General features: G+C 44.1%; 1 protein-coding gene across 1 annotated transcript in view; it reads left to right on the top strand.

Annotated features, from left to right (window-relative positions):
• NAA16 (N-alpha-acetyltransferase 16, NatA auxiliary subunit) overlaps positions 1-5199 on the top strand; it is a 46022-nt gene extending 40823 nt beyond the window's left edge. Inside the window, exon 19 of the mRNA XM_056560096.1 lies at positions 2024-5199. Within this exon, the coding sequence (XP_056416071.1) occupies positions 2024-2224 (201 nt within the window). The 3' untranslated portion in view covers positions 2225-5199. The remainder of the gene's footprint in view (positions 1-2023) is intronic.
• Positions 5200-27864: the final 22665 nt, after the last annotated feature.

Raw genomic sequence — 27864 nt, 5'->3', positions numbered from 1 at the left:
AATGGTGACCTCTTCTAAGGATAGATCATTAATATTATAAGAGTTTTGCCACCATTATCACTCATTTATAGGATAGGGCACAAGTGTATGATCGGTGGTGGTGGTGGTGGGGGGGGGGTTTGACCACTGGAGCCCCAAGCAATCTTGAAAACATGATTCCAAAAGAGCTCCAGAGGCAGAGCAGTTTCTTAGACAGTCCCATAGACAATGAATAGGCCGGTAATGTGCATATTCTACCACTGCTTCATTCAGAATATAGTTCTTGGAGTTGCAAAGGGTCCCAGTGGTTGGCACCCCATTAAGAATCATATACTTATCCACTATCCTGTGGACAGGGAAGCAGTGTTAATGGTGGCACGTCTCCTTAAAGGGGTACTCCGCTGCTCAGCGTTTGAAACAAACTTCAGAACGCTGGAGCCGGCTCGGGAGCTCATGATGTCATAGCCCTGCCTCCTCATGACATCATGCCCGCCCCCTCATTATGTCACGCTCCGCCCCCTCAATGCAAGTCTGTGCATTACCCCTTTAAGTTCTGGAAAACCTCTTAAATGTAATTAAAGGGGTTATCCAAGAAAAAAACTTTTTTTTATATACCGTATTTATCGGGGTATACCACGCACCGGCCTATAACACGCACCCTCATTTTACCACTGATATTTGGGTAAAAAAAGGTTTTTACCCAAATATCCATGAAAAAATGAGGGTGCGTGTGTGCGCGTGTATACCCCGATATATCCCCAGGAAAGGCAGGGGGAGAGAGGCCGTCGCTGCCCGCTTCTCTCCCCCTGCCTTTCCTGGGGTCTAGAGCGCTGCTGTCGGCCCTTCTCACCCCCCTGGTTATCGGCGCCGCTGCCCGTTCTGTCCCCCTGACTATCGGTTCCGGCGCCGATAGCCAGGGGGAGAGAAGCGGCGCCGACAGCCAGGGGGAGAGAAGGGGCAGCGGCACCCATTGCCGGCGCCGCTGCCCCGTTGCCTCCCCCCATCCCCGGTGGCATAATTACCTGAGTCCGGTCCGCGCTGCTCCGCTGCTCCAGGCCTCCGTCGTGCGTCCCCAGCGTCGTTGCTATGCACGGCGCGGCTCTCTGACGTCATGCGCCGCGCCGTTCAGCGCATAGCAATGACGCCGGGGACGCACGACGGAGGCCTGGAGCAGCGGAGCAGCGCGGACCGGACTCAGGTAATTATGCCACCGGGGATGGGGGGAGGCAACGGGGCAGCGGCGCCGGCAATGGGTGCCGCTGCCCCTTCTCTCCCCCTGGCTGTCGGCGCCGCTTCTCTCTCCCTGGCAATCGGGGGGTGAAAGGGGCCGACAGCAGCGCTCTAGACCCCAGGAAAGGCAGGGGGAGAGAAGCGGGCAGCGACGGCCTCTCTCCCCCTGCCTTTCCTGGGGGGGTATCGGCGTATAACACGCACACAGACTTTAGGCTAAAAATTTTAGCCTAAAAAGTGCGTGTTATACGCCGATAAATACGGTATATATATATATCAACTGGCTCCAGAAAGTTAAACAGATTTGTAAATTACTTCTATTAAAAAATCTTAATCCTTTCAGTACTTATGAGCTGCTGAAGTTAAGGTTGTTCTTTTCTGTCTAAGTGCTCTCTGATGACACGTGTCTCGGGAACCGCCCAGTTTAGAAGCAAATCCCCATAGCAAACCTCTTCTAAACTTCTATAACCGAGCATCACATAGAAGGATCTGGCGTTTGCTCAGAATGTCAGTACTGTTATGGCAGCTCAGCAGACAGAATACACTTGGTTGATGTCCATGCTAACATAGTCAACAATAACTGCAGCTGTACAAAAGTAGTCCACTTTGTTGGTAAACTTGAGATTAGAGACTAAAGATAAAAGCAACCTGGCCTGTGTAACGTGGAGCCCACCGATACTTGAGAAGTGCTGAGACCGACTGTGGAGTATATTGTCCTTCTTTTTAGGAATGTACAACCTGACTATACAACAATTCTTATCAAAGGTATGAGAAGCATTTATTATCCTGTTTTATTGTTATCTCTCTTGCACAGAATCTGACAAGGGTCTTGGAAGCACTTCTTGATGGAAGCTTTGGAAGCTGTAATACTCGCTACGAGGAGTACCGTGCAGCCTGCCATAAACTGTTCCCCTTTACCCCTGCCTTTATGCTGTCTGCAAATGAAGAAGACTGTAACACCGTTCAGATAAACGATACAGCACTTAACCATGATGTGCTCTGCAATGAAATGTAACAAGACTTCAGGAAACAAATGTTCAGGGTTCACATGCATTAGGATGCATGGCACATAGGAATGTGGTTCGCTTTTTGACCTTGGCCTTTCATCCTTTCTCTCTGAGCCTCCCAAAGAAAGGCCAATAAATGACATAGGTCGATATCTCTCATATGTACAACTGTACAGTTTTCAGCCATTTATTTGGATTACGGAAGGAGATATTTTGTTTCTTCTGCAATATGAACATGAAACAGGGCAAAATGCTTTCCTAGAATGTTGCAACTGTAGACTAATATTGACAATATTTCGTGTCATGTAGCAGTTCTAGTTGAGAAAGAAATACTCTTAGCTTGAAGGTTTTTACATTTTGGGGGGGTGGATTTTAGAAACAGTTGTAATTTTTATGGCTTCTCTTTTAAGTGAAGCATCACGTGTCATTGACCCATGTAGGTAGCACTGATATACTGTGCTGCTTCTTGGTGTATATATGTTTGCCAACCATACACTTCAACTCCATATGTTTCAGTACAGATGGCATCGCAACGTATCACCGAAGCAATATCAAAATGGAGTGGCTGTATTTTCCTGTAACTCTTGTGTGTTGTGAAAAGAGTTTTTTTTTTTATCGGTTGTGTTTAAATCCGTCATCCGCTGTCATTGAGTGCTGGTTGTTTCTCTTTTATTGTTCAGACTCCTGATTTTTGTTGTGTTAAGAATGAGTTCAGCCCCTGTTTAAGACAAATGGTAAAAATTCTCATGTTATATTTGTTCAGAATCCTGAGGTTATTCTTAGATAAGATTTTATCCTTCATAGATAATCCTGTAAACTTGAACACAATTTTTATTGGTTAATTTCTGTACTGATTCATTTCTTAGCTTTTCTGATTCAGATATGTTGCATAGACTGACTGGCTGTACCCCCACTAGAATTAGGTTAACACTTAATGCATGCTGTTATACATTTGGAAAGAAAATGGGACATCTTAAGTGTCCCTGTCATTTCAAAAAACTTTTGACCTGTTCATGAGACCCCCACCGATGAGGAGAATGAGTGGGGAGAATGCTTTAAAGGGGTACTCCGCTGCCCCAGCGTTTGGAACATATTCCAAACTTTTGGAGCGGGCGGCAGGGGTTGTGACACGACCACGCCCCTCGTGATGTCAAGCCACACCCCCTCAATGCAAGTATAATGGAGGGGGCATGACAGCCCCCCCGTGATCTTGCACGCAGCACCCCGTTTATAATCAGTCCCCGAAGCGTGTCCGCTCCGGGTCTGATTACCGGCAACCACAGGGCAGATGGCGTGTGCTGTCACGCCCCCTCCCATAGGCTTGCATTGAGGGGCGGAGCGTGATGTCACACGGGGGTGGAGGCGTGACGTCACACGCCGTCGCCCCTGTGGTCGCCGGTAATCAGACCCAGAGCAAACACGCTTCTGGGACTGATTATAAACGGGGTGCCGAGTGCAAGATCACGGGGGTCCCCAGCGGCGGGACCCCCGCGATCAGGCATCTTATCCCCTATCCTTTGGATAGGGGATAAGATGTCTAACACCGGAGTACCCCTTTAAAGTAAAGCAGTGTGTAGTAAGCTCCCTCTAGTGGTGGCTATAGGTATGTCTGTGCATAAGCACCATCTATTTAAATCACATATTAAAGAGGTTATTCCATTTATTAAAATTGCCTGGGATTGTGTCAAAAAGAAAAGAAAAAAAACTATACCCATTTAATCCTCACCACTCCCCATCAGCCATGCTGTTCCTCCCTATAAGCCTTGTTATATGGCTGCAGTAATGATGTGGCTCTTAGCCAGTGATAGCTGCATCAGTGATGTGGGTATTTCAGCACATCATCACCGTAGCCATCTAAACAAATCCGGGGGAATGGAGTGGCAGCACTGGATGCTTTGAGGAATAAGCGGGTTAGTAGAACTTCTTTTAATTCTAGCACGATCCCAAGCACTGAGCAAGTAGCCCAAGAATTTATCGGCAGCCTTCGGGCCCTAAAAAATAACAACGTGGTAAAAAGTGGACATTGACTCTAAAGATGAACATACAGCATGATCTCCTGCTACAATAACCCTCCAGTCTGGATCCAGTTGAACTGGTACATTAGAGAATTACATAATATGCATTTTCTTAATTTAATGTTTTATTTAAACCCACTTTATTAGAAAGTAGAACCATCCCAGGAGGTTCTGTCTGTTGAATACAGCTGATGTACGGTAAAACCTATGAAACCTACAGAAGGACACCTTATCCAACACCTTATCCAAACCAGATTGAGTGTGATAGATTTCTGAGTTAACTATACATCGTGCATAATGGCCATTTTCACCGTACATTACTTTTTTTCTGGCAATGTATTTTTTTTAGACTGGCCATTAAAGGGGAAGTCTCATACCTGAAATTACAGAAAAACATATTTCCTATCTGCAGAATAGGGGATATGTTTTAGATCACGGGAGGGTCTGTCCGCTGGGCCCACCACAGTATGGGGCCCCGGCTCTCCCCCAGAGCAGTGCATTACCACCCGCAGCGGGGGCCGCTACACCACCTTCATACATCTCTGTGGGAGAGCCGTTCGGCAATCTTCATCTCTCCCATAGAGATATATGAAGGGGACGTGACAGAAGAAAAGTCATAACATAACATGCTCCACTGTGTGGTGTGATATTTTCCTATAAATCCATTGCTTCTAGGACAGATACGCAGTGTATCAGAGCTTGTTCTATTGATCCATGCTCCTGTTTCATCCTCTTAATTTACAGCAAACAAGAATTTTTTTCCATTTACTGATTTAAAACAGAGCTCTTCTAAAGGGTTGAGTGGAAACACAAAGAGGAATTACCAAAGCCAATATTCTGACATACATAACTTGCAAATTTGGCATAGCTTGCATTTGCGCAAATATTTCTCTGGTCATTTAAAGGGGTACTCTGGTGGAAAACTTTTTTATTTATTTTTTTAAATCAACTGGTGCTAGAAAGTTAAAAAGATTTGTAAATTACTTCTATTAAAAAAAATCTTAATCCTTCCAGTACTTATTAGCTGCTGAATACTACAGAGCTGTCTGCTGACATCACGACCACAGTTCTCTCTGCTGACATCTCTGTCCATTTCAGAAACTGTCCAGAGCAGCATATGTTTGCTATGGGGATTTTCTCCTACTCAGTTCCTAAACTGGACAGAGATGTCAGCAGAGAGCACTGTGCTCGTGATTCAGCAAAGAGCTCTGTGTTCCAAAAAGAAAAGAATTTCCTCTGTAATATTCAGCAGCTAATAAGTACTGGAAGGATTAAGATTTTTTAATAGAAGTAATTTACAAATCTGTTTAACTTTCTGGCACCAGTTGATAAAAAAAAAAAAAAAAGGTTTTCCACCAGAGTACCCCCTTTAAAGTGCATCAAGGGACCTGTCAGAAGTTTTCAGGGCCCAAGTGGTTATACCCCAACTGATCACTAGAGCAAGTGGGAAGAAAAGTGTGCAGCCACTGGTCTGTGTCTATGGGTAGTAGAAGGTCCCATAGACTTGCATTATGAAACCGTCTTAGTCACATGACACAAATGCGGCAGGGAACTTGTTAAGCGTGCACTTCTTCTGGCTCTTTTTAGTGATTGGTCGGGGTCTGAACACCGAGACACCAAACAATCAAAATTTACGATTTGCCTCTGACATATAAAAAGTTTTTTGTAGCAGAGCCTAGCAGAAGGGTATGGGGTCTACCGCAATCTGACATATTTACTATTATTTATGCTAGAAATTGGCAGCTGAATTGGCACTGAGATGTCAGTGTGTGGCACTCATGCATTAAAAGATCCACTAAATTTGGTTTGTGTAAGGGATAACATTTAATTCACATACTGTAAAACTCCAAGTGACCATAGTTAGGAGATGAATTTTTGTCAAACATCTGACCTCCAGAGCACCATAAATTGGGTAGTCTGTTGTCGATAAGACCAATTATCAACCATCAATCTAATAAAAATGTCATGTGCTGTCACCTAGTTTATTTAAATGGACAATGTGTTGTTAAGAATACATATATCTGACTGCTCATATAGTGTAATGGAGCATGACTTTATTACATGTCCTTCCACCAGTGTGGTAACAAATCAGATTATATAATTATGTTTGTGGGTTATGGTTGTACATTGGGTAGCAGAGTTCAATCCAGTGGCTATTGGACAATTACAACTGCTTTATAAATGTGGTTTTCTTTACATATTGTCAATGAGCATAGCAACACTGATCATTGCAAAGGTAATGTATGGTGTTCATAAATCTGTTATGGCTGAGTTAGAACAGTAAGGTCCATTCACACAAGCAGATATCCATACTAGAGCTCAGTCATATGAATCAACCGAATGGGGATTCAAGACACGTATTTAAGAACATCAGTGTAATCTCAATTATATTCTCATTGGTAGCCATTTACAAATGTCACATGTTGGCTGTTGATCAAACAATTAATGTTTACATACTACAATGGAAGAACAGCCTCTGCTCATTTTTATGTGCACATAAACCATCATTTTTTATGATCAATGAGAGTGTTTTGGAGAGTCATTAGATGGCTACAACTTTCTACATTAGGGTGCATTCACGTGTACTGTGTTTTACTGCATATTTGATGCTGTGTAGATCAGTGTATTAAAATGATTGAACACAGTGTCAAATCTGAAGCAAATACTGTTTGGGCAGGGTGACACGACACAGATCTGCAGTGTATTTTACGCTACGGATCCGCCAGTGTCCCGACACTTAGTGTGCCTCCAGCTGTTCCCCCCTGCTCGCAGCGGCAATCCACCGCTCTGAGCAGTCACACAAGGGCCTGCAAGTCGCACACCAATTCGCCCTGTGTGACTGCTTGGAGCGACGGATTGCCGCTGCAAGCAGGGCGGAACAGCTGGAGGCACACTAAGGGTCGGGTAACCGGAGGATCCGCAGTGTATTTTACATGTTGTGTGACCCTACCCTAAGTTATATCATGCACACCTGCTCGGTAGTGTTCAAATCTGAAAACTTCTCTTCTCGTGTAAATGGGCCATAAGACTTTGATACGTACCTTCATACCTATATCTGTGTGGTAATGCCCTTTTTCTTTGCAACAGAAAGGTTCTATTTATTTCATGTGATAATGGGTTTATAAATAAAATCTTTGTAAGAGCAGTGGCTTGTCTCCATTGATTGCCTCATTGTGGAAGTGAAGGTAAAAGTACACAAGCAAACAAAAACTTAACTTATCCCCTATCTGAAGGACCCGCCGCTGTATAGGAGAGCCGGGGCCCTAAACAGGAAATCGCAAATCCCCCTGCAATCTAAAACTTCCTTCCGATAAGGATACATTTTTTTTTACATGATACTTCTCCTTTAAGTAAGCACCAATATTCTCTTTGATCTGACAACATCTGTCCTTATCTTGCCTTACTTGGTAAAAACACTTTACACAGTATCCTTGTCATCATTAAACATAGACATTTGGAAATTTAACTCAGTTGCATACATATAGTTTGAGCACTTTCATTATTGCAGCAGGGTAATGTGATTCAGAGGTCTAACTTGTAGCTTTTGGGCCTGATGCTAAATCTGCAACAGGGCACCATGTGCCAGTTATACTACTGGGCCCCAGTTCGACTGCTACCCAGTTCGACTGCATCTCCTATAGCTACCCCCCTCATGTTATGCCCACTTGGACCCTGATGAAACAACATGCTTTCCTGTGTAGACAGGATGTCAGTCCCGCCTACGTGGCTTACTTTCTCTGTCCTATTTGTTCACCTGTATGCCCCCAGTGTATAGAGTGGTGCTGAAGATATTATGATTGCTTTATAAAAAAAAAGAGCACAGGAGATCAGTGATATAGTAGGTAAGTCAATATAATAATTAGCTGCAGTGTTATAAACACCTTTGACTCATACTGCCTGTCTCTGCCTGTGTACCGATTTGAAAAAGCCAACAGGAAAAAAAAAGTGACAGATTGAAGCTGTATACATTATAGTATACATTAGGGGACAGCGGTTGTATGTCACAGATCTATAATAAACCAAGGACCATGGGCACACAGCCTAGGGCCAAACCCTGTATTATTATTCCCGCCCCATAAACATAGCTTTTATTCAGCCTATTATTCTCATAGACAACAAAAAAAAAAAAAATTATAAAATTAGTGATAGGTGACTTAAAAACTCAAGCACTGTGTCTGATGATAGACACTAGTACTTGTTATCACTGGGTATATACCCTAGATGGGTCACAGATCAGTTATCCAGAAGTGCACACTAAACACTAGACACCTATTTCTGCTGGTTAAAAAAACACTATGCACACAGATGTCTCAGATCTATCACTTGCTAAATTTAAGATTTAGAACAGAGCTATAGCCCTGATAAGACTCTGGCCCCCCCTATGATGTTCTAGCTTTTCAGAGACAAAGGTAATATACCGTATTTTTCGCCGTATAAGACGCACTTTTTCTTCCCCAAAACTGGAGGGAAAAAGTTGGTGCGTCTTATACGGCGAATAAACACACCTATCGCGGCGGTCCCTGCGGCCATCAACGGTCGGGACCTGCGGCTAATACAGGACATCACTGATTGCGGTGATGCCCTGTATTAACCCTTCAGATGCCGCGTCTGAAGGGAAAGTGACCCTAACCCGGCTGCTCAGTCGGGCTGTTCGGGACCGCCGTGGTGAAATCTTACAGGACACCGGGAGGGACCTTACCTGCCTCCTCGGTGTCTGCTCCGTCCCGGGATCCCCTGCATGTCCGGCACTCTCCTTCGACGTCATCACGTCGTCGCGCACGCCGTCTCGTCATCCAATAGGAGCGGCGTGCGTAGCGATGTGATGACGGCGACGGAGAGCATAGATCCCAGGGAAGAAGACGTCCGGAGTGTCGGGGACGCGGCGACAGCGATGGAGCAACATCCAGGGCAGCAGTGACGAGCGGTGACACGTGAGTATTATCTCCTGTCCAGTGGTCTTCAACCTGCGGACCTCCAGATGTTGCAAAACTACAACTCCCAGCATTCCCGGGCATGCTGGGAGTTGTAGTTTTGCAACATGTGGAGGTCCGCAGGTTGAAGATCACTGTTGGGTTCAGAATCTTTTTTTTCTAGATTTTGCACCTTTAAAATTGGGTGCGTCTTATATGCCGGTGCGTCCTATAGGGTGAAAAATACGGTAGGCCGCATTAAGGAAACCTTATACGATGGAAGAAAAAAATCAATATAGCAGAAAACTCAAACAGGTATTCAATCACCTCATTTACTTTTTGGACTAACACTTCAGAACGAATGACCTCCTTTCATAGAGTTTATTGTACTCAATGGTCAAAGTGAAACAAATACATATTTTATTTGAAAAGGGTTAATTTGAACAATTTACACCACAACTATGTTACAAGTGCAACAGTTGAAGAGCGGTTTGTTCTTACAATACAGTGTGCTTCTCCTTTCTTCAAATTATGGGGCGGCTCACATTACATTTTAACAATTGGGGTATATGTCAGCATCCTGTCTAACCAGCTGATAACGTTCAGTCTATTAAACTGCTGACAATACGCCACAGCATATGTTAGCATCTCTTTAGAACAGGATACCAAAGTATAATCAGATTGTATTCATCATACATGTATTCAAGCATAATGTGAACAGAACCTAACACATTTATGTGATACTATGCAATGTTGTGTCCTTTTATGTGTCCTACATTACATCAAATATAAGATATTGGGCCAATACAATTATAATACATGACCCCCAAGTAATCTCCTTTCCCCTTACTTAACCCTTCTGTTCCATTGTTTGGTTACTTTCTTTTACAATTGCCAATAAAAAACTGATTCGGAAACATATAAGAAATAAAAAATTATTTTTTATTTAATAACATTTTTTGTATATATAACCATGCAGTCAGTGGGCTGTATTTAACATCAACAAGGTGTCTTACAGCAACAAGGTGGACCTAGGAACCTGTAGTGCGGAGGAGTTCCTTGATTTTTGTGGAGAGGGAGGGAAAATCGAAATATTCCATATAATCCTGCCTGTTATCATAAAAGTAAGTTTTACAGAAGAGTAAGTTTCAGATTGTTATTAGGCTTAAAGGGGTACTCCCGTGGAAAACTTTTTTTTTTTATTCAACTGGTGCCAGAAAGTTAAACAGATTTGTAAATCACTTCTATTAAAAAATCTTAATCCTTCCAGTACTTTTTAGGGGCTGTTTACTAAAGAGAAATCCAAAAAAGAAATGCATTTCCTCTGATGTCATGACCACAGTGCTCTCTTCTGACCTCTGCTGTCCATTTTAGGAACTGTCCAGAGCAGGAGAAAATCCCCATAGTAAACATATGCTGCTCTTGACAGTTCCTAAAATGGACAGCAGAGGTCAGCAGAGAGCACTGTGGTCATGATATCAGAGGAAATGCATTTGTTTTTTGGATTTCTCTTTAGTATACAGCCCTTAAAAAGTACTGGAAGGATTAAGATTTTTTTTATAGAAGTGATTTACAAATCTGTTGAACTTTCTGGCACCAGTTAATTAAAAAAAAAAAAAAAAAAAAAAAAGGTTTCCACAGGAGTACCCCTTTAACCCCTTAACCCCTTAAAGACTCAGGGTTTTTCCGTTTTTGCACTTTCGTTTTTTCCTCCTTACCTTTTAAAAATCATAACCCTTTCAATTTTCCACCTAAAAATCCATATTATGGCTTATTTTTTGCGTCGCCAATTCTACTTTGCAGTGACATTAGTCATTTTACCCAAAAATGCACGGCGAAACGAAAAAAAAAATCATTGTGCAACAAAATCGAAAAAAAACCGCCATTTTGTAACTTTTGGGGACTTTCGTTTCTACGCAGTGCATATTTTGGTAAAAATTACACCTTATCATTATTCTGTAGGTCCATACGGTTAAAATGATACCCTACTTATATAGGTTTGATTTTGTCGTACTTCTGGAAAAAATCATAACTACATGCAGGAAAATTTATACGTTTAAAAATGTCATCTTCTGACCCCTATAACTTTTTTATTTTTCCACGTATGGGGTGGTATGAGGACTCATTTTTTGCGCTGTGATCTGAAGTTTTTATCGGTATGATTTTTGTTTTGATCTGACTTTTTGATCACTTTTTATTCATTTTTTAATGGTATAAAAAGTGACCAAAATACGCTTTTTTGGACTTTGGAATTTTTTTTGCGCGTACGCCATTGACCGTACGGCTTAATTCATGATATATTTTTATAGTTCGGACATTTACGTACGCGGCGATACCACATATGTTTATTTTTTATTTTTTTTACACTGTTTTATTTTTTTATGGGAAAAGGGGGGTGATTCAAACTTTTATTAGGGAAGGGGTTAAATGACCTTTATTAACACTTTTTTTTTACATTTTTTTTGCAGTGTTATAGGTCCCATAGGGACCTATAACACTGCACACACTGATCTCCTATGCTGATCACTGGCGTGCATTAACACGCCTGTGATCAGCATTATCGGCGCTTGACTGCTCCTGCCTGGATCTCAGACACGGAGCAGTCATTCGTCGATCGGACACCGGGGAGGCAGGTAAGAGCCCTCCCGGTGTCCGATCAGCTGTTCGGGACGCCGCGATTTCACCGCGGCGGTCCCGAACAGCCCGACTGAGCAGCCGGGTCACTTTCACTTTAGAAGCGGCGGTCAGCTTTGACCGCCGCTTCTAAAGGGTTAATACCGCACATCGCCGCGATCGGCGATGTGTGGTATTAGCCGCGGGTCCCGGCCGTTGATTAGCGCCGGGACCGACGCGATATGATGCGGGATCGCGGCGCAATCCCGCTTCATATCGCGGGAGCCGGCGCAGGACGTAAATATACGTCCTGCGTCGTTAAGGGGTTAAGGACCCAGCCATTTTACACCTTAGGACCCGGCCATTTTTTGCAATTCTGACCACTGTCACTTTAAACATTAATAACTCTGGAATGCTTTTAGTTATCATTCTGATTCCGAGAATGTTTTTTCGTGACATATTCTACATATTCTAACATAGTGGTAAAATTTTGTGGTATCTTGCATCCTTTCTTGGTGAAAAATCCCAAAATTTTATGAAAAATTAGAAAATTCTGCATTTTTCTAACTTTGAAGCTCTCTGCTTGTAAGGAAAATGGATATTCCAAATATTTTTTTTTTATTCACATATACAATATGTCTATTTTATGTTTGCATCATAAAATTTACGTGTTTTTACTTTTGGAAGACACCAGAGGGCTTCAAAGTTCAGCAGCAATTTTCCAATTTTTCACAAAATTTCCAAACTCACAATTTTTCATGGACCAGTTCAGGTTTGAAGTGGATTTGAAGGGTCTTCATATTAGAAATACCCCATAAATGACCCCATTACAAAAACTGCACCCCCCAAAGTATTCAAAATGACATTCAGTCCGCGTTTTAACCCTTTAGGTGTTTCACAGGAATAACAGCAAAGTGAAGGAGAAAATTCACAATCTCCATTTTTTACACTCGCATGTTCTTGTAGACCCAATTTTTGAATTTTTACAAGGGGAAAAAGGAGAAAATGTATACTTCTATTTGTAGCCCAATTTCTCTTGAGTAAGCACATACCTCATATGTCTATGTAAAGTGTTCGGCGGGCGCAGTAGAGGGCTCAGAAGCGAAGGAGCGACAAGGGGATTTTGGAGAGTACGTTTTTTTGAAATGGGTTTTGGGGGGCATGTTGCATTTAGGAAGCCCCTATGATGCCAGAACAGCAAAAATCCCCCACATGGCATACCATTTTGGAAACTAGACCCCTTGGGGAACGTAACAAGGAATAAAGTGAGCCTTAAATCCCCACAGGAGTTTCACGACTTTTGCATATGTAAAAAAATTTAAATAAAATTTCACTAAATTGTGTGTTTCCCCCCAAATTTCACATTTTTGCAAGGGTTAATAGCAGAAAATACCCCCCAAAACATTGTAACCCCATCTCTTCTGAGTATGAAGGTACCCCATATGTTGACCTGAGGTGTACTATGGGTGAACTACAATGCTCAGAAGAGAAGGAGTCATATTTGGCTTTTTGAGAGCAAATTTTGCTCGGGGGCATGTCGCATTTAGGAAGCCCCTATGGTGCCAGGACAGCAAAAAAAAACACATGGCATACCATTTTGGAAACTAGACCCCTTGTGGAACGTAACAAGAAATAAAGTGAGCCTTAATACCCCACAGGGGTTTCACGACTTTTGCATACGTAAAAGAAAAAAAAAATCACTAAAAGGTGTGTTTCCCCCCCAAATTTCACATTTTTGCAAGGGTTAATAGCAGAAAATACCCCCCAAAATTTGTAACCACATCTCTTCTGAGTATGGAGGTACCCCATAAGTTGACCTGAAGTGCATTACGGGCGAACTACAATGCTCAGAAGAGAAGGAGTCATATTTGGCTTTTTGAGAGCAAATTTTGCTCGGGTGGCATGTCGCATTTAGGAAGCCCCTATGGTGCCAGGACAGCAAAAAAAAAAACACATGGCATACCATTTTGGAAACTAGACCCCTTGTGGAACGTAACAAGAAATAAAGTGAGCCTTAATACCCCACAGGGGTTTCACGACTTTTGCATACGTAAAAGAAAAAAAAATCACTAAAAGGTGTGTTTCCCCCCCAAATTTCACATTTTTGCAAGGGTTAATAGCAGAAAATACCCCCCAAAATTTGTAACCACATCTCTTCTGAGTATGGAGGTACCCCATAAGTTGACCTGAAGTGCACTACGGGCGAACTACAATGCTCAGAAGAGAAGGAGTCATATTTGGCTTTTTGAGAGCAAATTTTGCTCGGGGGGCATGTCGCATTTAGGAAGCCCCTATGGTGCCAGGACAGCAAAATAATCCCCACATGGCATACCATTTTGGAAACTAGACCCCATGAGGAACATAAGAAGGCGTAAAGTGAGCAGTTACCCCCCACTGGTGTCTGTCATATCTTTGGAACAGTGGACTGTACAACATTTTTAATTTGCACAGCCACTCTTCCAAAGATCTGTCAGACACCTGTGGGGTGTAAATTCTCACTGCACCCCTCATTACATTCCGTGAGGGGTGTAGTTTCCGAAATGGGGTCACGTGGGTTTTTTTTTTTTTTGCGTTTCTCAAAACCGCTGTAACAATCAGCCACCCCTGTGCAAATCACCTCAAATGTACATGGCGCACTCTCCCTTCTGGGCCTTGTTGTGCGCCCCCAGAGCAGTTTGCGCCCACATATGGGGTATCTCCGTACTCGGGAGAAATTGCGTTACAAATTTTGGGGGGGCTTTTTCCCCCTTTACCTCTTGTCAAAATGAAAAGTATAGGGCAACACCAGCATGTTAGTGTAAAAAGTTTATTTTTTTACACTAACATGCTGGTGTAGACCCCAACTTCACCTCTTCATAAGGGGTGAAAGGAGAAAAAGACCCCCAAGATTTGTTAGTCAATTGACCCTAAACTGTTGCCTTGAAATACGACAGGGCTCCAAAGTGAGAGCGCCATGTGCATTTGAGGCCTGAATTAGGGATTTGCATAGGGGTGGACATAGGGGTATTCTACGCCAGTGATTCCCAAACAGGGTGCCTCCAGCTGTTGCAAAACTCCCAGCATGCCTGGACAGTCAACGGCTGTCCGGCAATACTGGGAGTTGTTGTTTTGCAACAGCTGGAGGCTCCATTTTGGAAAGAGTGGCGTACCAGGCGTTTTTCATTTTTATTGGGGAGGGAGGGGGGCTGTGTAGGGGTATGTGTATATGTAGTGTTTTTTACTTTTTATTTTATTTTGTGGTAGTGTAGTGTAGTGTTTTTAGGGTACAGTCACACGGGCGGGGGATTACAGCGAGTTTGAGCTGCCGCGCAAAATTTGCTGCATTGCAAACTTGCAGCCCGATACTCACTGTAAGCCCCCTGCCCATGTGAATGTACCCTGTACATTCACAGGGGGGGGGACCTCCAGCTGTTGCAAAACTACTACTCCCAGCATGCCTGAGAATGTTTGGGAGTTGGGGTTTTGCAACAGCTGGAGGCACACGGGTTGGGAAACACTGAGTTAGGAAACAATGTTTCCCAACCAGTGTGCCTCCAGCTGTTGCAAAACCACAACTCCCAAACATTCTCAGGCATGCTGGGAGTAGTAGTTCGGCAACATCTTTAGAGCCAGATGTTGCCGAACTACAACTCCCAGCATGCTTGGAGTTGTAGTTTTGCAACATCTGGAGGACTACAGTTTGCAAACCACTAATACAGTGGTTCCCAATATGTGCCCTTCCAGATGTTGCAAAACTACAACCCCCAGTATGCCAAAACTGTCCAGGCATGCTGGGAGTTGTAGTTCTGCAACATCTGAAGGGCCAGATGTTACAGAACTACAACTCCCAGCATGCCTGGACAGTAAGGGCATGCTGAGGATGTGTAGTTTTGCAACATCTGGAAGGGCACAGTGGTCCAAAGACCTCCAGATGTTGCAAAACTGCAACTCCCAGCATGCCCAGACGCCAAGGGCTGTCTCAGCATGCTGGGAGTTGTAGTTTACATGGTCCTATTACAGCAATGCATGTCGCTTTACGGCGATGTGCATTGCTGTAAAGGGCCCGACCGCGCCTGAAGATCAACTCACCTGTCGCCGCTGCCGCCATCTTCACGCCGGGATCCGGGTCTTCAGGGACGAGGTAAGTACCGGGGCCGGTCCCCAGCACTCCCCCGTCCTCCGGTCCTCTCCGGACTTTCAGGGGCCGGGCAGGACGGGAGGAAGTAACCGCCCCCCCTCCTGCGATTGGTCGGTTAACTAACCGACGGATCGCAGGGAATAGGAGGAGGTGGCAGGCTTGCCACCTCGCTCCTATACGTTAGCATGGTCCTGGCTGTCTGTGACAGCAGGGATCATGCGAAATTACCGGGCGGTTGGGTCCCAGAGACCCGATCAGCCCGGTATCGCCGCAGATCGCAAGTGCGATTTGCGGCGATCGCTGACATGGGGGGCCTACATGGACCCCCTCGGCGTTTGCCCTGGATGCCTGCTGAAGGATTTCAGCAGGCATCCGCTTCCGATCTCTGCCCGGCGAGCGGCAGAGACCGGAAAACGCCAGGACGTATGGGGACGTCCTGGGTCCGTAAGAGGTTAAGGCCCTTTTACATTGGCCAATTAATGGCTGAATAAGCATTCATAGGAATGATAATTGGCCAATGTAAAAGAGCCTGCAATCTGCTGACAATCGAGAAAGCGCTCCTTCGTACGCTGATCACATCTTCTGTGCTGCATTGCTATTGGCCACTCATTGCCCTGTGTAAACGGGTGATGTGCGACTGACAGTGATGAAATGAAAGGGCTGAATGAATGATCCAGTGATCGTTCATGTAAAGGTTAATAAGCTCTTATAAACAAGATCAGTGCTCATTATTGTGCAGCCTTTAGTGACCAAACTGAAAACGATTTATTTCTTTTGAGGTGCTTATAACTTAACTTTTAATCTATTTCCTAAAATACACCAAACTATTAGACTCGTGCTCAAGTGAAAACCTAAAAGCCAAGATAGTTTAAAAATAGCCTTGACCAGGGAAACTACCCTGTTTCCCTGAAAATACACCCTACCCGAAAAAAAGCCCTAGCTGTATTATCGGGGTGGGATGCAATATAAGCCCTACCCCGAAAATAAGATCTAGGCCAGTGGTCTTCAACCTGCAGACCTCCAGATGTTGCAAAACTACAACTCCCAGCATGCCCGGACCGCCGGGCATGCTGGGAGTTGTAGTTTTGCAACATCTGGAGGTCCACAGGTTGAAGACCACTGACCTAGGCAATGCCCGGGCTGCAAATATTAAAAAACGTACTTTAACTTACCTTCATCCTCCGTTCCTCCGTTGCTAAGGAACCGGCCTCATGGTCCCTCCGCTGTTCTTGCTGCTTCCTGGTGTTGTGATGTCTCAGAGCCTTCAGCCTATCACCGGCCGCAGCGATGACCCGCCTTGGCAGATGATAGGCTGAGCGCATTGTCATATAAGGAGTCGGACGGCTTCTTACATCACAGTGGGCTCAGCCTATCATTGGCCGAGGTGGGACATCGCTGCGGCCGGTGATAGGCTGAAGGCTCTGTGACGTTCCCATCCCCAGGTCCGCAGCAAGAACAGCGGAGGGACCATGAGGCCGGTTCCTTAGCAACGCGGGAACGGAGGACGAAGGTAAGTTAAAGTTTGTTTTTTTAAATATTTGCAGCCCGGGCAGAGGAATACAAAGTACAGCGCAGCGTCTGAAAATTATTTGGCAGGGGGGGCGGGGGAGAGAAGCAACGCTCGCGTGTGACATACGATTAGTCCCCCGATGTGGGGTGCAGCACTGGGCTGATAAACCGTCAGGGGGGGGATGTTGGGGGGCAGAGCTGCGCCCATCACATGATAATGATGGGGGGGAGTAAATATCATTAAATGTTGTTCAATGTACATACGGTACCGTAAATAAATAGCCCTACCCTGAAAATAAGCCCTAGTGTGTTTTTGGTGACTAAAATTAATATAAGTCCCGGTCTTATTTTCAGAGAAACACGGTAGTGCTCACTGTTCCTGAACTCTATACTGTTCAATAGGTAACCAATATCAACCGTATGTGTAAGGTTCCCTTAGGTAACCAATAACAACCATGTGTATATGGCTCCCAACGTGTTTCTACCACAATAAACTGGAGTCCTCAGTGGAGACCATAAATCGATACAATGGGCCTATCATACAGGTCTTTATTTCAAATGTATTCAATTGCTCTCAGGTTCACATCTACATAGGCACTATATAAGTATGTTGTATGAGCAGGTACTAAATAAATTTGAGCACTAATTAATACAATTCCATGGGGCATTTTTTTCCTTTTTCTTAACAGATGAAAATCTTAACAACATTTTTTTTTAACATAACTTGTAAACAGTAGGTTATTTTATAATTACACTTTTCCTTTAATCACTAATCTTATATCAGTAGATACAGAGGCGGAATCAAAGAACAGAAAACTAGATTAGGAAATTTTGTTTCAACATGACAGGATGTCCTTGAGATGAACTATAAATTCTGCAGAGTGCTCGCCACACATAGTATGTCATGTGTACTGCTTTATCCATACATCATTTTATGATTCATTCTGTCAACCCTATGTACCCTATTTCTACCATTCAAAATCTAATACATTTCAATGTACGTACAAAAAATAATAAAAAAGTGGTAATAGATGTATTTTTCATATTTTATGAAATATAAAGCTGAATTAATTAAAATAGGTAATGTTTACCCCTTAATGACCCCCTTATCTTCTATAAGCTATTCAGACAGCCATATGAGGGCTTTTTTGCAGGACCACTTGTACTTTGTAATGACACCTTTCATATAACTATAAATTATACTGCAAACCCCCCAAATATATGTGGGATAAAATAAAACACTGTGCACTTTACAGTAAAACTGACTTTCCCGCTAAGCTGCGCACCGTTTACCGAACACATTTGTTGGACCAAGCAGAAAAGTGACTAAAAAGTGTATAAAATGCATAGTAAATGTGGAGGAAGTCCTATTAGATGTTTTTGTGCATTTGCAATAGTAAATCGGGGCGATCTTTATTGCATAGGTCAGTAGGATGTTTAGGTTTAAGTTTATATTTCTGATACATTATTTGACCAAAAATCTGCAATTCTGCTGTATAGTTTTTCCTTCTCAATTCTACCATTTACCATGGGGGATCAATAACATGTTTTATTAGTCATTATATTGCTTATTGTGTTAGATCAGTTCTCTGCTGAAGAAGAAGAAAATCCAGCTCCACGAGGATATAGTCCAAAATATAAAAAATGTCCGGAAGTTTATTACTCCGAAAGCTGTGTGCGGGCTTCCGTGTTTGAGGCCGCCCCCTCGTGACATCACGCCTGCCCCCTTGTGACGTCAGCGGTCGTGCCCCCTTCCCATAGATTTTTGTTGAGGGGGTGGCCTCGAACACGGAAGTCCTCACACAGCGTTCGGAGTAATAAACTTCCGGACGCTGCGAGCGGAGCTCCGGAAGATAGGGCTGTGGAGAACCCCTTTAACCTTTTAAGGACACCGGGCGTATGCATACGCCCTGCATCCCGAGTCCTTAAGGACGTGGGGCGTATGCATACTCCCGTGGGAATTCCGGTCCCCGCCGCTAGCCGGTTGGGGACCGGACCGGAATGCCTGCTGAAATCATTCAGCAGGCATCCCGGCACATCGCCGAGGGGGGTTCTGAGACCCCCCTCCCCCCCATGTCGGCGATCGCAGAAAATCGCATGTCAATTCAGACATGCGATTTTCTGCTATTCCGGGCGTATCGAGTCTCTGAGTGACCCGATCACCCGGAAAATAGGGATGATCGGAGCCCCGATCATCCTGAGGGCTAGGAGCGAGGTCGCAGTGCTGCGATCTCCTCCTATCCCCTGTCATTGGTCAGAACTGATTCTGACCAATGGCAGGGCAGGACAGGAAGGCCAAACAGCAACTCCCAGCATGCCCAGACAGCCAAAGGCTGTCTGGGCTTGCTGGAAGTTGTAGTTTTGCAACATCTGGAGGGTCACAGTTTGGAGACCACTGTTACTGTGGTGCCCAAACAGTAGCCCTCCAGATGTTGCCAAACTACAACTTTCAGCATGCCTAGACTGCACAGGCATGCTGGGAGTTGTAGTTCTGTAACATCTGTCCCTTCAGATTTTGCAATTTTCATGACATTTTTGAAAATTGCTGCTCTACTTTGAAGCCCTCTAATTTTTTCAAAAAACAAAAATATGTCAATTTTATGATGCCAACATAAAGTGGATATATTGTATTCATGAATAAAAATAAAATTTAGTTGGAATATCCATTTTCCTTACAAGTAGAGAGCTTCAAAGTTAGAAAAATGCTAAATTTTCAAAATTTTCATGAAATTTTGGTATTTTTCACCAAAAAAGGATGCAAGTAATGCCGAAAATTTACCACAAAAATAAAGTAGAATATGTCACGAAAAAACAATCTCAGAATCAGAATATTCGGTAAAAGTGTTCCAGAGTTATTAATTTGTAAAGCGACGGTGGTCAGAATTGCGAAAAAGGCCTCAGTCCTTAAATGGGCACTGTCATGAAAAATTTTTTTTGATATGTTGTAGTACTTAAGTACTACAACATATCTCTAATATACTTTTATTAAAAAAAATGCTTTTAAAACATTTTAAAAGCAATTTGAAATTCGGCCGCTAGGGGGCGCCCTCCTAGTGGCCGAATGCAGTGCGGAGTGACGTCACTGCAAAATTCCGACTGATTCCGGCAGGGCATTAACAGGCGCAGTAACAGCCTTCCCGCAGTCGCCAACGGCCCTGCTGCAAGGTGCGGGCGGCTCGGGGGGTTGGCTGCTCCAGCAAGGTGCGGGGAGTGCTGCTCCAAGGTGCGGGGGGATGGGGGCGCTGCTGCAAGGTGCGGGGGGATGCGGGGCGCTGCTGCAAGGTACGGGGGGATGGGGGGGCACTGCTGCAAGGTACGGGGGGGGGTTGTTTGGGTTTACTTACCGAGCGGCAGGAAGAGTCTCCCCCGCACCCGTCCCTCCCGCATCGGCTCCTGGCTCACTCCTTCCCCCATGAAACTCCTGTCCTGGGTGCCTCCAGTTGTTTTACCACTACAACTCCCAGCATGCCCTGACAGCCAATAGATGTCAGGGCATGCTGGGAGTTGTAGTGGTGAAACAGCTGGAGGCACCCTGTTAGGAGAACTAAGGGCGGAAGTGCCGGCCCCAGCAGGCATCAGTGACGTGGTGCTTGCTGGGGAAGTCTGCCTGGTAGTGAGCACACTACCAGGCAGACTAAATGCCATTTTAAAAATAGTAAAAAAAATAAAATAAAGGCAGGGAGGGTGTTAGGGATAGAAGTGCAATAGGTAGGGACAGAAAAAAAAAATCATGATGGTGGGAGCTACCCTTTAAGGTGAAAAAGGGCTGCCTCCTTAAGGGGTTAAGGCATATGATACAAAAAAGTGCAGAATCATAAAAACAACTGACACATTTCTGACCGCAGGTCCTTAGTCATAGTCCATTTTTTATATTTTGGACTATATCCTCGAGGAGCTGGATTTTCTTCTTTGATTTCCTGGTGTGCTCTGGGCATCCAAGCTCCAAGGTCGGGTCGAACATATTCAGTTGCGGAGAGCTGGACACCTACCTTTTGTATCATTTCTGGTTAATGCCTCCAGCTACCAAAGTAACTGGTCAGGCCCCCGCTATCATGTTGCAGGAGTGCCCCTAACGGGTGCCCAGTCTCAGAAATGACCTTGGGTAGAAGTGATGCTCTGGTAGATCTATGACTATGAAAACAACACAAAACAGTTACGTGGTTTTCCATGTAGTTGTTTTTTTTTCAAAGAGGAACTTATTTCCCCATGCAAAGTTAGGAAACTTTCCATTGTGGTCATACGTCATATTACTATTTTTATACTTAAAAATGATACAGCTGCAATTTAAAGGCGTTATCCTAAGATTAAAAGTTATCTTGCTGGTTGGTCAAACTGTTGGGACCCCCACAAGTCATTAAAATTCAGGTCATTTATCCACTTAGTAAATGGAGTATGCTTACTGCTGCTTCATTCATTCTCAACGGGAATCCTGAACTTTGCCAAAAGTCCCTTAGACCGGAAATGGCGAAGTAACCAAGTCTATGACATCACAACTATGTTTTAGACAGGCAAATAGATTGTAGTCAGGTAAGCTGCCGTGTATTTGTCAGATTCACTTCTGTAACTTTACATGTGAGTGTGTCAAGTTGCTGTGACATCACAAGTTTTCTTCAGTCCGGTGAATTGCTATGACATCACAAGTAGGGTTCAGTTAGAAAACTTGCTGTGATATGACATCACAACTATGGGCCTCATTTACTAAGCTGAAACTGACCAGTTTTTGCCTGGATATTTTGGCGCAGAGTGTCATGTCTGCGCCAGTGTGCGCCTGGAAAATCTGACAAACCCGACATTGCACTGTGAAAAGCCGAAAAAGTGGTCTGTCACAAAGGGGGTGCGGTCGGTCTGAAAAGGGGGCGTGGTTTCACAACCCGACCGATTTACTATTGAATTCGCAGAAAATCCTGTGGATAAATGGCTGGAAATTTCCACCTAGAAAAAGCTGGTCAGAAAATGTTCCCGACTTTTCCCAATAGTAAATAGAGAGGAATCCTGCATGTCTGAAACAACTTTTCCCACTAGTAAAAACCCGAAACTCTTTGTAAATGAGGCCCTATATCAGTGGTCTTCAACCTGCGGACCTCCAGATGTTTCAAAACTACAACTCCCAGCATGCCCGGACAGCCGATGGCTGTCCGGGCATGCTGGGAGTTGTAGTTTTGAAACATCTGGAGATCCGCAGGTTGAAGACCACTGCCCTATATGTTTGATAAGCTTCTGTGACATCACAAAGGTGTTTCAGTCAGGTAGGATTCTGTGACCTCATGGCTTCTATCCTGTCATCCTACTTACTGTGAAATCAAAGGTGTTGTTATTGGGCATTGTCAAAATCAAAAACTTTTTACATGTTAACATTAACCTTTCTAATATACTTCATAAAAAATGGTATCTAATTTTTATAGAAAACATGGCTTTCTAAAAAATACCACTATGCTGCAGCATCATTTTTGTCACACAGGCAAAAGCACCGGCATGGACAAATGGACACACCCTTCCTGAGAAGTGGATGAAAGAATGAGTGAGCAGCAGAACAGAGGGAATTTGTGAATCAAATACAGAAGGTAGACACATAAAAAAAGATATGCATCTGCATGACCTACTGAGTAACATATATAAGCATTATTGTTTCTGTGATATGACAGGTACGCTTTAAAGTGATGTTATATACTGTCATATAACTAGTCTTAGTTAGTTAAGCTTAGGGGCAGACATACTGTATTTTTCATCAATTTATGAAGCATGTAGTGGTATATGATTCAAGGGCCCTCTCTTATGCATTATAAGGTGTGTGTATGTATGTGCAAGCACAATTGGGGAGATTTATCAAAACCTGTGTAGAGGAATAGTGGTGCAGTTGCCCATGGCAACCAATCAGGTTGCTTATTTCATTTTTCACAGGTTTCTTTAAAAAGAAAGAAGAAACTTAATTGGTTGCTATGGGCAACTGCACCACTCTTCCTCTACACAGGTTTTGATAAATCTCCCCCAATATCTCTATATGTAAATAGATGGAAGGCAGCCTTCAGCAATTACCGAGGAGCAGAGGTAAGGCCCGAACTTCAATGGCAACCCATCATCTCCCTGCTATGGCACCACTAGACACCAGGAAATAGCGGCATTTAATATTAAAGGGGTTCTCCGGTGCTTACACATCTAATCCCCTATCCAAAGGATAGGGGATAAGATGCCTGATCGCAGGAGTCCTGCCTCTGGGGACGCCCGTGATCTTGCACGCGGCACCCCGTTTGTAATCAGTCCCCAGAGCGTGTTCGCTCCGGGTCTGATTACTGGCGACCACCGGGCCAGCGGCATGTGACGTCACGCCTCCGCCCCCGTGTGACGTCACGCTCCGCCCCTGAATGCAAGCCTACGGGAGGGGGTGTGATAGCTGATGTCCTTCATTACTGGCAGATGTCAGCTGCTGATAGTAGCGGCATCTCCCGGCTATGACGCCGCCCGCCTCATGTCCGCTCACCCCACCCATGACGTACATGTATGCCATGGGTTGAGAAGGGGTTAATGTCCCATGCTTGGTGTTGCCAGTTATACCACCTCTCTGTGCTGGAGACATTCGGTCCTGTGCGTGCAGCCAAGTGTGAGCACTGGCACTGTTGTGGTGTCACTTATTTATTTGCTGAGATAACTGTTAAGGAATTAGTTCACTCGCTGTAAGTTCACACTGGTTCGCATTTCAATAGCTGCACAATAGTCTCCCAAAATCTGTCCTGTAAATAAGCTCAGGCTTTTACCAAAAATATGGGGCCCCATTTTGACTAATGGAAATTTGCTCCATTGGTCATGTTTACTCTAAATTTATTTTAGTCTCCAATATAATTGGTGTATTTTGTGGGATGAGTTGTATTTTTCAGTGGTGCTATTTTGGGATATTGCTAAAAAAAAAAAAACTTTGATGAAAAAAACACATAAATTCTGTTCTTTTCATTTTCTGTAAATGATTACAGGTGTGGCCTGAATAGACACTGGGTCTTGCCACAAGAGGCCTAAAAGTGCAGAGGTTACTTTTGGGCATTGTACCTCCTGGTGAGAGATTGACTGCTAGTTGTGTCTCTACAACACATTGAAAGGGTTTTTTGCCGGGTTGACTGGGCGCATCATTCAACTGAGAAAAGCAGGATGATCGTTTAGACGAATTGCCAGCCATCCAGGCTATTCTAAGTAAGGTATTGGGAGCAGGGGTTACATGAGGACACACAGTGAACAGGCTTGGGACAGCCCAGACGCACTACCAGAGGATCACTTGATCCGCAAACAAGCACATGCAGCCCACCGTTCACCATCCAGACAAAGGGGGCACCTTCTTTACACACCCTTGTCTCGGACCCAGATTTCAAGAAGCTTAGCTGAAGGAAATTTGAAGCCACAGTGTTTATTATGTGTCCTGTTATTGACAGCCAGTTACCACTGACTTCATGAGCAGTGATGGTGTAAAAAAGAAACCAGAACTGCTATGTACTGTTTGGGTTCTGACAACAGTCTAGTTTAATATGGAGGGCTCTTGGCGAGTACTATAATCCTACATTTGCAGTGAAGCTACACACTGCCCGAAACTCCTGGTGTGATGATCTAGGGAGCATTTATGGCAAGTTAGTTTCAGCAACCTACGAGTGCAGGATCTACGTGCTCAGCTGTAACATCTGTGGGTAAATGTACTGCAGAATGCCATAAGAAACCTGTATGCCTCCATGCCCAACCAGATCTTATCTTGTATGCGGGCTAGAGGTGCTCAACAGGGTACTAGAGCCAGGAATGTGCACAGGTTGACTAGAAAGAGGGAGTGTAAAATATGTGTAGCTCACTTAGGATGAAAGAAATAATGTGCTTGAGGTTAAAGGTGTTGCCTTCACCCAAAAGGCCTAATGTAATATGTAGAAATTATAAATAAAAAATATTTATGTGAACCAGTCCTCAAAAGCACAGGGGAGAGAAAAAGGAAAAGACTAGTGGAGATGGGATCCAAGAAATGGTCTTTCTTATATAAAAAGGATATATATGACCAATCGCCTAGCAGGGCCCTTGCTAAAGGCGAATGGAATATACTGGGTAAAAAATAGATATAATAAAAAATACAGAATATAGTAGGATTAAAATGAGATAAATATGATGGGTAAGTAGCACCAAAGAAAATTCATTAATTAAATATCTGCTGCATATATCAGGAGAAAACGTTCTCAGTCCATGTAATTCATAGGGATATTTCAATGAAAAATCCACAAGAAATGTCCAGAATGAAAAGTCACAATTAGTTTGGGTGTGTCCGGAGTAACGATATATGGTAGTGAGTGTAGCGACAATAGCTACAATAGGAAATTCATGGACAGGTACTGCAGACAATGTGGCAAACACTGTCAGCGATGAAGATGTCAAGTCTCGGTGCACAGCACCACTCACCCTCCTTTGGAGTCCTCAGGTCCGGGCTGGCACGGCTGAGTCCGGCACTCTGGATATCAATGCCCGCCTGGGTGGTATGCTGGGTGAATGGCTGAATCTCCGGGGGTCCGAGTGTCCTGGGCTGGCACCGGAGGCGTCCGGCCTTGGGGAGGATGATGTCCAGGAGTAACTCTGCCGACCGGGGCTGTGAGAGGATGCAGGTAACAGGTGGTGCAGATTGCACGTATGAATAAGGTGCTAACAGCGCGCGTGCAGCAGTGGTCCCGGAATCGCGGGCATCCAGCTGTTGCAATTGGAATATGGCAGATACAGTCTATTTGAAGTGATATACACTTATGGATAAGGTGCAGATAATGGGCTAGACGCGTTTCAAGGCCGCGGGCCTTTTCTTCAGTAGCTATAGCCCGCGGCCTTGAAACGCGTCTAGCCCATTATCTGCACCTTATCCATAAGTGTATATCACTTCAAATAGACTGTATCTGCCATATTCCAATTGCAACAGCTGGATGCCCGTGATTCCGGGACCACTGCTGCATGCGCGCTGTTAGCACCTTATTCATACGTGCAATCCGCACCACCTGTTACCTGCATCCTCTCACAGCCCCGGTCGGCAGAGTTACTCCTGGACATCATCCTCCCCAAGGCCGGACGCCTCCCGTGCCAGCCCAGGACACTCGGACCCCCGGAGATTCAGCCATTCACCCAGCATACCACCCAGGCGGGCATTGATATCCAGAGTGCCGGACTCAGCCGTGCCAGCCCGGACCTGAGGACTCCAAAGGAGGGTGAGTGGTGCTGTGCACCGAGACTTGACATCTTCATCGCTGACAGTGTTTGCCACATTGTCTGCAGTACCTGTCCATGAATTTCCTATTGTAGCTATTGTCGCTACACTCACTATCATATATCGTTACTCCGGACACACCCAAACTAATTGTGACTTTTCATTCTGGACATTTCTTGTGGATTTTTCATTGAAATATCCCTATGAATTATATGGACTGAGAACGTTTTCTCCTGATATATGCAGCAGATATTTAATTAATGAATTTTCTTTGGTGCTACTTACCCATCATATTTATCTCATTTTAATCCTACTATATTCTGTATTTTTTATTATATCTATTTTCTACCCAGTATATTCCATTCGCCTTTAGCAAGGGCCCTGCTAGGCGATTGGTCATATATATCCTTTTTATATAAGAAAGACCATTTCTTGGATCCCATCTCCACTAGTCTTTTCCTTTTTCTCTCCCCTGTGCTTTTGAGGACTGGTTCAAATAAATATTTTTTATTTATAATTTCTACATATGACTAGAAAGAGGGTTTGAGCCCCTGCCCTTTTGATGCCCTTCCTAAAAGGGCTCTTTTTCCATTGGCAGAAAGTAAAATGAGTGGGGTGCATACAATGTACATGGCCACTCAGCAGGTACAGGAAAATGGGGCCTATGCTCGGGGACACAGTACTGGTAGGGAGGAAGAGAGAACCACTATACCTCTCTCCTCCTGACTGACCTACACTGTCAGCTGTCATAAAGTGCTTATCAAAGAAAATTCAACAGACAAACTAACAAACAGGGCTGGCTTAAGCTTGGCTGGTCCCACTTTTTACTAAATCCACCTGTAATGGCATTAGTTTACACCTTTTACCAGTAGGTCAGAGGTATATGCAAGGCCGGTTTTAGTCTTAGCGTGGCCCTAGGCAAAATCAAAAGAGGGGCCCCAAAAGTCGTAATAGTGCACTAACCAGATTTGCACATTTTTGGTCACTTCAAATACCATAAAAAATATCTAAAAAAGCAATTGAAAAGTCCCATCAAAACAAAAAATGGTACCGATAAAAACTACAAATCACTGCGCAAAAAATGACCCTCATACATCCCCATATACAGAAAAATAAAAGAGTTATAGGGATATGAATAGTACAATTTTATATTTTTGTATAGTCCCCCCACATTAGGTTGGCAGTATAGCTCCCCCACATTAGGTAGGCAGTATAGTTCCCCCACATTAGGTTTGCAGTATAGTTCCCCCACATTAGGTTGGCAGTATAGTTCCCCCACATTAGGTAGGCA

Source organism: Hyla sarda, chromosome 2, assembly GCF_029499605.1.
Source record: "Hyla sarda isolate aHylSar1 chromosome 2, aHylSar1.hap1, whole genome shotgun sequence".
In the NCBI taxonomy this organism is placed as follows: Eukaryota; Metazoa; Chordata; class Amphibia; order Anura; family Hylidae; genus Hyla; species Hyla sarda.
Note: the sequence above shows the minus strand (reverse complement) of the source record. Positions and strands in the feature narration are given on the sequence as shown.